This window comes from Pristiophorus japonicus, chromosome 8 (genome assembly GCF_044704955.1).
Source record: "Pristiophorus japonicus isolate sPriJap1 chromosome 8, sPriJap1.hap1, whole genome shotgun sequence".
Taxonomy (NCBI): domain Eukaryota; kingdom Metazoa; phylum Chordata; class Chondrichthyes; family Pristiophoridae; genus Pristiophorus; species Pristiophorus japonicus.
Genome location: NC_091984.1, coordinates 29,045,740 through 29,058,070, shown reverse-complemented (window position 1 = coordinate 29,058,070; position 12,331 = coordinate 29,045,740). Strand labels below are relative to the sequence as shown.

Sequence of the window (12,331 nt, the reverse complement as noted above, 5' to 3'; positions counted from 1 at the left end):
TACTAAGTGTTTCCTCACCTATTTGTAATAAGCCGTGAGTTGACATATCTGTATTCGCCTTCATATCTTTGTTCCGAAACTGTCATTTTGCCAATTGGTCTTCTAAGCCGAGTCAGAAACAGACCTGAAATAATCAGGTAAGCCATCATGCTTGCAGGTCCCTAAGGAGAATAGAGTAATTGATATCGAAACAATATATTATTCTCTTTTTTGCAGTAATAACATCAGCGATATATTCTCAAAATACAGATACACCAAAAGGAGCAAAGACATAGAAATAAACCAAATTGGCCAACCAAGTGAATTAGCATTTGTGCACTAAAATCCAAAGCATTTTATCATTTCTAGTTCATTCAAAGAGTATTATGTACCAAAGAAATCTTTTGGTTGGGCTTCCTTCCAATTATGCCACTAGAAAGAATTGTTAGCAGAAAATTTCTCTCATGTATTTTCAAAGTTAAAAGAAGCTCTTCCAGTGCTCATTACTTAAAATTAGCTCACTAATTTATTCTCAACTCACCTGAGCACCTATTGCACTTGTTAATTTAAATATATACAGAAAGATGTCCAAAAGGGGCTGAAAAGGAAAAACACAGGTCAGAAATTAGCTTATAAAGTGGTATGAAAAGAGTACAGTGAATCAACATTAAAAAAAAACAGTATAACTTATACAAATATATATTGCAGATGCTGGAAATCTAAATCAAAAACAGAAGATGCTGGAAACAAACAGCTCAGTCAGTGCCTGTGGAGATTAGAAATGTTTACATTTTGGATGTAGACCTTCTTCAGAACAAAGCATTACTTGTGGATATTGTTTTTTTTCTCAAAAACATACAACTGGTTTAGAATCATCTCATTTTAAGTTTATAATTTGTGGTAATTCTGAGGAGATAAGGGAAGTGATGTATATAACTCACCTTGCTGAGATTTGAATACAAGTCCACTACGCTGTTGCAGAACTTCTCCACATCTTGCGTTAATAGCTGGTCTGCATTTGCTATTCTGTTGTCAAGATTACCCATTTTATAATACGTATAACCTCTGTCAAGACAAAAATATATTGGTTTAATAACCTACTAAAGTGAAAACATTTCACGTAAATATTAATAAAATTGAAATAATACTGTAGTTTCCAGTAATTGATTAAATTCCCTCAATTAAATAAATTGCACAACAGACTTTTGGATTGAACTGGTTCCTTTATAATTGAGTCATTGAACTTGCTCGAGAGTGGCAAATGTTAATGGTTAGAATCAAAGATAATGAAACTATAAAAAAATAAGGCCGATTTTAACTCGAGGCAAGAATTGGGAGCTGAAGCAGGTGGCAATCTCTCCGGCCCTCTGGAGTGCAAGGCCGGTGTGATTTTAACACTGGGGTCTCACTAAAATGCTCTGGTAGAGACTTCGTCCCAAGCCAGTGGTATGGTTGCACCGCCAGCGGACAGCAGTCAAAATTGGTAGTCGCTGACAGAGACCCACTCCTGCTCCCCTAGTCCACAATGAACCTTTTAGAAAAATTCATTTACCTGGGCTTCCGTCGGCCAGGATCCTTGCTGCTGCCAGCATTTGTTGGTAGGTTGGAGATAGTGTGGGCTTTAGGTAAAAATGGTGTGCGTGTCCCAATTACATCACTGGGATGTAACATAGTCATATTAAATTAGGCACCCACTCCTCTGGGAGGTGGCCGCCATTCCCATGCCTGAAATGTGGCAAGCTCAAATGCTGGTGGCAAGAAAGCAGTGAGAATATGGTGCCAAGTCCACCATAATGATTTTAAAACTCAATTCAACACATCTCAAACTTAGGTTACAGTTTCAAGATACGTCAGTTACCACGTATTGGCCAGGAATTTGCGGTTGAGATGACGACGAACTGGCAGCATTCGTAGTCATTCCACCTTTGAAACTGACCGTAACTTTGGGGGAAATCCCTAAGTTGCGGTTAGTCATTGACAGCTTTGAAATAGGCTGCTGTGCCACACCCACCCCATCCCCACACAGCCGGCAATCTGCATAATCAGCTAAATCCTTGAAAGTGACGAAACGTTCAGCTCTTCTGCAGTAAGTACGCTGTTAAATTCCTCATTAAAAGTTAGACCCAAAGGGATTAGGTGTAACTGGAGTTTTGACTGTTATTACTGCTAAACAAATGTTAAGGGCCTGGAAAATGAATTTTAATTTTGTGCAGTATGAAATTTGTCCATTTTAATAAAAAAATTTAAATAAACTTTTTTTTTAAATAAATATTTCTTTGAAGAGTTTGTCCATCTATATTTCAGGTTTGTCTTTTCCCCATGGGAGAGCCCAAATCTTTGTTTGGCTCTCTCTAACATTCTAAACAAGTTAGAATAGTAAGAGCTTACCCACTTCCTTGTTCGCTGTCTGAGAATTCTGCGTTTTGATTGGCTGCTTAGACAGCCTGTTATCATAGCAATTCACAGAAAAAAAATCTAAATTAACTTCCGTTGATTTGAATTGAAGTTCTCGACATAGGGATCGTGAGATCCTTGTGTGGAGCGTACTTCGGGGCCTACAGCAAACACCTATGTTTCACTGTTGACCGCAAATTCCGGGCCGTTATGATCTTGCAAAGAGTGTTCAATGTTATTTTAAATGCAGAAATCAAAGAAGAAAGACTTGCATTTATATAGTGTCTTTCACAACCACCGGATGTCCCAAAGCACTTTACAGTCAATGGTGTACTTTTTTTTTGAAGTGTAGTTGCTGTTGTAATGTAGAAAACACAGCAGCTGATTTGTGCTCAGCAGATTTGTGTGACCAGATAATCTGTTTTGGTTATGTTGATTGTGGGATAAATATTGTCCGGGACACTGGGGATAACTCCCCTGCTCTTCTTCGAAATAGTATCATGGGATCTTTTACATCCATCTGAGGTTTAACATCTCATCCGAATGACGCCACCTCCAACAGTGTTCCCTCCATATTGGACTGGAGTGTCAGCCTAGATTTTTGTACTGAAGTGAGACTTGAACCTATACAACCTTCTGACTCCTTTGGTGCTGGCCATGGCTTCTGGCTGCCTGAACTTCCTCTCCTACCTGTTACTTTCTGCCCGCTTCAGGCAGCCAGCTGTCTGGCGCCATGCAGGTGAGGCCTGAGAATTTTAAAACTCTGGGCCACAAAGTGCATGTTTTGCACTTGCTCAAAAACCACTGTTGGTTAAAATCAATCCCTTGGTAGTATTTCAAAATACAAGCAGCATAATTAATTAAATAATATATTGGTCTTTGACAATGAGCAAACAGGATGTTACCACATTATTCATTCAAACTTAGGGCCCATGCATATTCCATCTTTACTTCTAAAACAGTAAGAATGTACAGACCAGTCTATCTTATTTCTGATCACTGAATATCTATACAAATTTACTATACCATACTATATTGTTCCAATAGCCAGAGACTTACTTTAAGTACTCTTCATACAGGTAAGTAGTGAGTCTTACTCTGAATCGAAGTTTCAATTGATTCAAGCCCAACTTCAGGAAATTATTTACCACAGATATCTGAAGTAAAATAAATTACAAATTAGTATCACTACAAGAAACACAACTTTTGTTTTCGACCTAAGAATATCCGAATAGAAATACACGTCCAACCTTAATTTCTCTCATTTGTAATCTTTACAATTTATCAATTTACAAAGTAAACAGTACGATGTTGGGTAATGGAGATGCATGTACCCACATTTGACTATCAGTCCAGTATTAGCTATCTACCACTGTTGATGCAACAAATAAAAGAAAACAAACTTACAGCTGGCATTGCGGCGACAAAGTTGAATAAGTATCTCTTGAAATCTTTGGTGCTCCGACCAATAATTGCACTGCAAACCATGACATGCATAGAGACCGAGATTAGAGACGAAATTATGCAATGTAAACTTGACCAAGTACATTTAGAAAAAGCCTTTAAATAAAATGCATTAGGACCCTCAGCCACGCTCATCTGCTTGCAATGCTCTTTCATCAACAGGACTCATGTTGCTTTGCGAGCATTCCAAAGATGGGAGGAAAAGCAATGTGTGAGGAGGACACAAAAAATCTGCAAAAGGACAGGCTAAGTGAGTGGGTAAAAATTTGGCAGATGGAGTATAATGTTGGAAAGTGTGAGGTCATGCACTTTGTCAGAAAAAAAAAATCAAAGAGCAAGTTATTATTTAAATGGAGAAAGATTGCAAAGTGCCGCAGTACAGCGGGACCTGGGGGTACTTGTGCATGAAATACAAAAGGATAGTATGCAGGTAAGCAAGTGATCAGGAAGGCCAATGAAATCTTGGCCTTTATTGCAAAGGGGATGGAGTATAAAAGCAGGGCAGTCTTGCTACAGCTATACAGGGTATTGGTGAGGCCACACCTGGAATACTGCGCGCAGTTTTGGTTTCCATATTTAGAAAGGATATACTTGTTTTGGAGGCAGTTCAGAGAAGGTTCACTAGGTTGATTCCGGAGATGAGAGGGTTAACTTATGAGGAAAGGTTGAGTAGGTTGGGCCTCTACTCATTGAAATTCAGAAGAATGAGGTGTGATCTTATCAAAACGTATAAGATTATGAGGGGGCTTGACAAGGTGGATGCAGAGAGGATGTTTCCACTGACAGGGGAGACTAGAGCAAGAGGGCATAATCTTAGATTCCCATTTAAAACTGAGATGCGGAGAAATTTCTTCTCTCAGAGGGTTGTAAATCTGTGGAATTCACTGCCTCAGAGAGCTGTGGAAGCTGGGACATTGAATAAATTTAAGACAGAAATAGACAGTTTCTTAAATGATCAGGGGATAAGGGGTTATGGGGAGCGGGCAGGGAAGTGAACCTGAGTCCATGATCGGATCAGCCATGATCGTATTGAATGGCGGAATAGGCTCAAGGGGCCGTATGGTCTACTCCTGCTCCTATTTCTTATGTTCTTATTAACAACCCTTCAACTATCTTAAGAGCATCCACTCATTCAACGTACAGATCGTGTGCAACATGCAGAGGATCCTGCATGTCAACTGCAGGTAGACTTAAGTTGTCACGATGTAGTCACATTTCATAGATTCGTTACAGCACAGCAGGAGGTCATTTGGCCCATCAAGCCTGTGCCAGCTCTCTGCAAGAACACTTCGCCGTAGCCCTGTATTTTTTTTCATTCGGTACTTATCTAATTCCTTTTGAAAGCCATGATTGAATCTGCCTCCATCACCCTTTCAGGCAGTGCATAACCACTCGCTGCATAAGAAAGTTTTTCCCTCATGACGCCTTTGGATCTTTTGCCAAACACCTTAAATTGCGTCCTCTGGTTCTCGACCCTTCTGCCAATGGGAATAGTTTCTCTCTATCGACTCTGTCTAGACCCCTCATGATTTGGAACATCTCGATCAAATCTCCTCTCAATCCTCTCTGGTTTAATTAGAACAACCCAAGCCCCTCCAGTCTATCCACATAACTGAAATCCCTCATCCCTGGAACCTTCTTGTAAATCTTTTCTGTACCCTCTCTAAAGCCTTCACATCATTCCTAAAGTGCGGTGCCCAGAATTGGACACAATACTCCAGTTATGGCCGAACCAGTGTTTTATAAAGGTTCATCATAACTTCCTTGCTTTTGGACTCTATGCCTCTATTTATGAAGCCCAGGATCCCATAATCTTTTTTATCCGCTTTCTCAACCTGTCCTGCCACCTTCAACGATTTGTGCACATATACCCCCAGGTCTCTCTGTTCCTGCACCCCTTTAGAATTGCACTTTTTAAGTTTACATTGCTTCCCCTCGTTCTTCCTACCAAAATGTGTCACTTTGCACTTTTGTGTGTTAAACTTCATTTGCCATGTGTCCGTCCATTCCACCAGCCTGTCTATGTCCTCGTGAAGTCTATCACTATCCTCCTCACTATTCACTGTACTTGCAACTTTTGTGTCACCTGCAAATTTTGAAATAGTGCCCTCTACACCCAAGTCCAAGTCATTAATATACATCAAGAAAAGCAGTGGTCCTCGTACCAACCCCTGGGGAACACCACGGTATACCTTCCTCAAGGCTGAAAAACTTTCCGTTTCCGGTCACTTAACTAATTTTATATCCATGCTGTCACTGTTCCTTTTATTCCATGGGCTTAAACTTTGCTGGCAAGCCCATTATGTGACACTTTATCAAACGCCTTTTGGAATTTCCTGTACACAGCAACAGCATTGCCCTCATCAACCCTCTCTGTTACTCATCAAAAAGCTCGATCAAGTTGGTTAAACACAATTTGCCTTTAACCAATCTGTGCTGGCTTACCTTAATTAATCCACACTTGTCCAGGTGACTGCTAACTTTGTCTCGGGTTATCGTTTCTAAAAGCTTCCCCACCAGAGGTTAAGCTGACTGGCCTGTAGTTACTGAGTTTAATCCGTACATCTTTTGCACTTCTCCGATCCTCTGGCACCACCCCTGTATCCAAGGAGGGCTGAACAATTATGGCCAGTAACTCCACAATTTCCGCCTTTACTTCCTTCTGCATCCCATTCGGTCCTGGTGATTTACAGCCAGCCTTGCTAGCACCTCATCTATCAATTTTTTTTCTCGAAATTTGGCCTTCCCAGCTTTCCTCACGGGGGCAGGGCGTGGAAATCATAACAGATGGCTCCTAGGCTTTCACAGATAATGATCCCATGAAGAGTGGCTTGACTATCCAGTCTTTATAACTTCATCCATCTAATTTCCATGCAATTCAGCAGATAACACTAGTTTTACACGGCATTTGCACCAATTACTACTCCGATGGATATTCAAATGAGCTGATCCAGAAAACTCTCATAAGTACCTCGCCAGACTACAGGTGGGTGACAATCGTTTTCCATTGGTGTAAGAGCAATTCACCCTCATCTTTATACAGTTCTACACTCCCAACTGAGAATAGCATGAAATTTCTTCTTGTGGGAAAAGATTCTCATTCCAGTTGTTCCTATACCTATATGCAGATATTGAGATATCACAAACAGTGAGATCTGCAAACATACCTTTCAATCAAGGTCCCATTTTGAATCATCCAGACATCACAATAGGTTCGAGCAACGAGCATTACCGCAATGAGAAGCAGGTAGGCAGACTAGAATGAGGAAAAAACAAGTATTTAAATATGCTTTGCTCGATTCAAACAAGGCATTCTCCCTTCTAATCGTTACAAAGGCTCATATCCTCATTGACTGACTATTTATAATTTACAAATGCATGCCATTGTAGCACATTGTACCACGGAGGGCACAGTTTTTCCTCCGATTCCCTACCCTGCAACAATGAGATACCAAGTAGAGGTCACTTGGGAGGGAGGAGAGAAGGAAAGAAAAATAACCACACCCCTCAGTCTAGCAACTACATTGAGAACTGCATTGGCAAATGGCCGAGAGAACATTCTCCATTCACACCTCTTGGCTAGAATCCAAATTTTGCAATAGAAGCACACAGAGATGCATTAATATTTTGAATACTATTCTACACATATACATGTGTTTATGTGAATAATCAATGGAATTTCTATAGGACTCAATGAATATTCCCTTGCACGTTTGATAGGTAAATGCACTACAATGCTAAATTAAACTGAACGGAGCAGGAAGACTCCAAGTGGCAGTCTGAACTGGGACAGTCCATTGCAGTTTTGGGAAGGCAATACAATAAGCCTAGGGTAAAGTGCACAGTGGGTGGGGGAGGCAAACCCACCCACAGTTGCTGCGCTCCAGTCAGCTTTGAGTGACTCTGCTGGAATCTGTATGCGGACATAGAGCGAGAACAAAATTGGGCTCCGCTGTGAATTTTTGGAATAGCCCATCGGCGCAACCTGAATAATGGCCACTTCAGCCAGAATAATGGACCAGAGCAACTGAATGCAATGACAACTACTTCAGGCATCCATTGAGCAGCATTGCAAACATTAGTCACCATCATTAGGAGAGGAGAAAAAAGATAATTGGAAAAAAAAACATGGACTTCGTGAAGATTTTGAGGTTTTCTTTTATTGCCTTCAATATCTCCCTTTGCATATAGGCCAGTTCTTAGTTAAGGAAACGGTGACTCAATTATAGGGCTTTGTCATTGCTCCACCAAGTGACTGCTGGTGAGCAGGTTTCACAATAGCATTAAGAATTCATTTACACATAACCACAGGGGCAGGTTTTAACTTTTTGACCTGCCGGAAGCGCAAGGGCCTTGTCGTGCGTAGGAAGCCCAGGTTTCCCTGCACGCTCTGGAGTTTTAACTCCACAGTGTGCGTCCGACAGCATTAACAGGTTCCCCACTGGGAAGTATGCCTGATTGACGGGGTTGGCTTCCAGTCAAGTGGGGAATGCTGGAGAAGTGGCCGCAGGACCAGCTAGGTCCGATCCCGGGTTGGGGGGGAGCGGGAGGAAGCACTCCACAAGGAGAGCTCCCCAAAGCTGTCCTTGCCTCGATGCTGCTGCCGGGTTAACCGAGGCCACGAAACCACGGGCAGCTACAGTTAAACCTGCAATGCAGGTTAAATCTGAGAATTCCATCTGATTAGCAACTTGTATTTATATAGCACCTTTAACATAGTGAAACATTCCAAGGCACTTCACTGGAGTATTATGAGATATAAAAAAAATTGACTCAGTCACATAAGTAGAAATTAGGGCAGGTGACCAAAAGCTTGGTCAAAGAGGTATGTTTTAAGGAGCATCTTGAAGGAGGAAAGAGAGTTAGAGAGGTGGAAAGGTTTAGGCAGGGAGTTCCAGAGCTTGGGGCCTAGGCAACAGAAGGCACGACCACCAATGGTTGAGCGATTATAATGGGAGATGCTCAAGAGGGCAGAATTAGAGGAGTGCAGGCATCACTGGTTGGGGGGGGGGGGGGGGAAGGAGGGAAAGAGGGGGCTGGAGGAGATACAGAGATAGGGAGGGGCAAGGCCATGGAGGGATTTGAAAACATGGATGAGAATTTTGAAATCGAGGCATTGCTTAACCGGGAGCCAATTGTAGCTCAGCGAGTACAGGGGTGATGCAAGAGCTGGATTTGGTGCGAGTTAAAACATGAGCAGCCGAGTTTTAGATCACCTCTAGTTTACGCAAGGAAGGTAGAATATGGGAGGCCAGCCAGGAGTGGAATAGACAAGTCTAGAGATAACAAAGGCATGGATGAGGGCTTCATCAGCCGATGAGCTAAAGCAAGGGTGGAGATGGGCAATGTTACGGAGGTGGAAATAGGCAGTCTTAGTTATGCTGCGGATGTGGTCGAAAGCTAATTTCACGGTCAAAATTGACACACAGGTTGCGAACAGTCTGGTTCAGCCTCAGACTTGGGGAGAGGGATGGAGTCAGTGGTTGGGGCAGTGACATATTTAAAATGACAATGCGCCTCCTGGGAGCAGGTTGGCTCACCACCCCTTGTCCTGCCTGAGTAAAAGCCGGAAGTCAGCAGGTTGGAGCCGGCTTCTGGACACGCTTCTTATTGTTGGCCATTTAACACCCCATCCGCAACTAATCCCACCCGCTCCCTCATGTTAAAATCCCGATTATATCTGGAGCGAGAAAAGGCCTTTCAACCCTTCAAACTCACTCCACCCAATTATTGTTATTCCATCTCTTCTTTCTTTATCTCTCCCCCATCACACCGTTACTTTAAGATTCCCTACTTTAACCAATTTTGTTCCTCCACCTCCTCAGATAAATAAAACAAAATCAAAAATTAATAGCTCTAGAATTTCCTATTCTCAAAAGATATTGATCCAGCTACTATTAAAATGGTCAGTTAACTCCAAATCAACTACTTTCGCCATCAATCTATTCTACGGGTACATATTTTTCTAATCTCTCTAACAGTGCTCAAGGTTTGTGAATTTTCCTTGAAGCCGAATGCAGTTTGGACTTATTTTTCTCTCCTTCAGCAAAAATCATCTAATTTCTCGCTCTCTCCACAGAGCGAGGGAGGGCAGGGGGAGGGGGAGGGGGAGGGGGAAGAGAGCTTTGCGGGGGGGAGGGGGGGGGGGGGAGGAGAGAGAGAAGAGCTTTGGGGGGGGGGGAGGGGAGAGAGAGAAAGAGAGAGCTTGGGGGGGGGGGAAGAAAGAGAGCTTTGGGGGGGGGGGGTGCATGCTTTGGGTGGGGCGGGGGAGGGAAGAGAGATCTTTGGGCGAGGGGCGGACGGAGGGGGGAGAAAAGAGAGGACGATGGGTGCAAACGCTTCAGCTTTGTCTTTTGCTCTTGCGTGCTGGGCTCTGCCATCATTGAGGATGGGGATATTCATGGAGCCTCCCCCTCCCCCATTAGCTGTTTACATGTCCTCCACCATTCACGACTGGATGTGTCAGGACTGCAGAGCTTTGACCTGATCCGTTGATTGTGGGATTGCTCAGCCCTGTCTATGGCATGCTGCTTCCGCTGCTTAGCATTCATATAGTCCTGTGTTGCAGCTTCCCCAGGTTGGTACGTCATTTTTAGGTACGGCTAGTGCTGCACCAGCATGCTCGTCTGCACTCTCATTGAACCAGGGTTGGTCCCCTGGCTTGATGGTAGTGGTAGAGTGAGGGATATGCCGGGCCATGAGGTTACAGATTGTGGTGAAATACAATGTGCTGATTGCCCACAGTGCCTCATGGATGCCCAGTTTTGAGCTGCTAGATCTGTTCTGAATCTGCATCATTTAGCACATTGATAGTGTCACACAACATGGTGGAGTATGTCATCAGTATGAAGACTGGACTTTGTTTCCACAATAACTGTGCGGTGATCACTGTTACCAATGGTGTCATGGACAGATGCATCTGCGACAGGTAGATTGGTGAGGATGAGGTCAAGTAAATCTTTCCCTTGTGTTGGTTCTTTCACCACCTGCTGCAAGCCCAGTCTGGCAGATATGTCCTTCAGGACTCAGCCAGCTGTGTCAGTAGCAGTGCTACCGAGCCACTCTTGATGATGGACATTATAAAGTCCCCCATTCAGAGTACCTTCTGTACCCTTGCTACTCAGTGCTTCTTCCAAGTGGTGTTCAACATGGTGAAGTACTGATTCACCAGTTGAGGGATGGCATTCGGTGGCAATCAGCAAGAGGTTTCCTTGCCCATGCTCGACCTGAAGCCATGAGACTTCATGGGGTCCGGAGTCAATGTTGAGGAATCCCAGGGCCACTCCCTCCCGACTGTATACCACTGTGCCGCCACCTCGGGTGGGTCTGTCCTGCAGGTGGGACAGGACATACCCAGGGATGGGAGTCTTGGATATTGGCTGAAAGATATGATTCAGTGAGTATGACTACGTCAGGCTGTTGCCAGATATTAGTAAGAACTTTGCAGGCTAATGTAATAACTGGGGCCCCGGTTTAATGTCTCATCTGAAAGACAGCACCTCCGACAGTGCAGCACTCCCTCAGTACCGCACTGCAGTGTCTGCCAATATTTTTGCGCTCAAGTCGCTGGAGTGGAACTTGAACCCACAACCTTCTGACTCAGAGGCAAGGCTGCTATCAACTGAGCCACGGCTAAACCATCTGCAAAGAAAAAAAAAAACTGGTATTTATACAGCACTGTCATATTTTGTAATTTCAGATTATGCTGCCATAGGAAACCTTGGTGTGTATGTTAAAATGCTACTACTGAACTAAATTTAGATCTCAAAGGATTAAATTCACAGCAAAGCAGGGCTTGCCAGTTTAGATCACATTTCAGGCAGGGTGTCTGACCAGCATGCTAGAGACAATGAAAGGTAGTTTGACATTCCAATGATTGTTCATGCTTATTTTTGTGACAACTCTTCATTAGAACTGAGCAGGGGTTATCAAATTAAGCTGCTAGTTGAGTAATTTGCTTGACTTAATGTTGATACTATAGTCAAGCTTTTAAAAACAAAGAGAGCTACAAAATCTGGAGACAGTCAGGCAGCAAAGGGCTGCAAGAAGAAGAGGAGCGAAGTTAGGAAATTAACTAAGTCATGCAAGATAGCCCACTGAAGTGAGGTAATGCAGCTTTTTTTGTATATTCACCTGAAGGGAAATAAAGAAGCTGAAGGATTCAAATCAAGGCTTGTCTCATCACGTTCGCTCGGAGATTGAAGAAAGACACAATTGTATGCTATCGTGCAAGTAAATATTGAACTGTGAGAGTCAACTCCCATAAAAGATGCTCAGACCACAGTTCATGCCACTGAACCTGCAAAGAGACCTGAATTTGTAACAAGCGCCTGTTCCATCCTTAGGACTGCTCAAAGCACTTCATAGAATAGTACAGTGCAAGAGGAAGCCATTTGGCTCATCAAGTCTGCTTCAGCTCTTTCGAAGAGCAATCCAGTTAGTCCCATTTCCCCGCAATTTTTTCTCCTTCAAGTATTTGCAACCAATGAATTCA

At 43.1% G+C, this 12,331-nt stretch overlaps 1 protein-coding gene across 1 annotated transcript in view; it reads right to left on the bottom strand.

Moving 5' to 3' along the window:
* abcd3a (ATP-binding cassette, sub-family D (ALD), member 3a) overlaps nucleotides 1-12,331 on the bottom strand; it is a 79,425-nt gene that overhangs the window by 47,925 nt on the left and 19,169 nt on the right. Inside the window, exons 4-9 of the mRNA XM_070886018.1 lie at nucleotides 7,005-7,093; nucleotides 3,781-3,850; nucleotides 3,433-3,530; nucleotides 921-1,044; nucleotides 521-577; nucleotides 19-161 (exon numbers count right to left, since the gene is read on the bottom strand). Coding sequence (XP_070742119.1) covers nucleotides 19-161; nucleotides 521-577; nucleotides 921-1,044; nucleotides 3,433-3,530; nucleotides 3,781-3,850; nucleotides 7,005-7,093 — 581 coding nt within the window. The remainder of the gene's footprint in view (nucleotides 1-18; nucleotides 162-520; nucleotides 578-920; nucleotides 1,045-3,432; nucleotides 3,531-3,780; nucleotides 3,851-7,004; nucleotides 7,094-12,331) is intronic.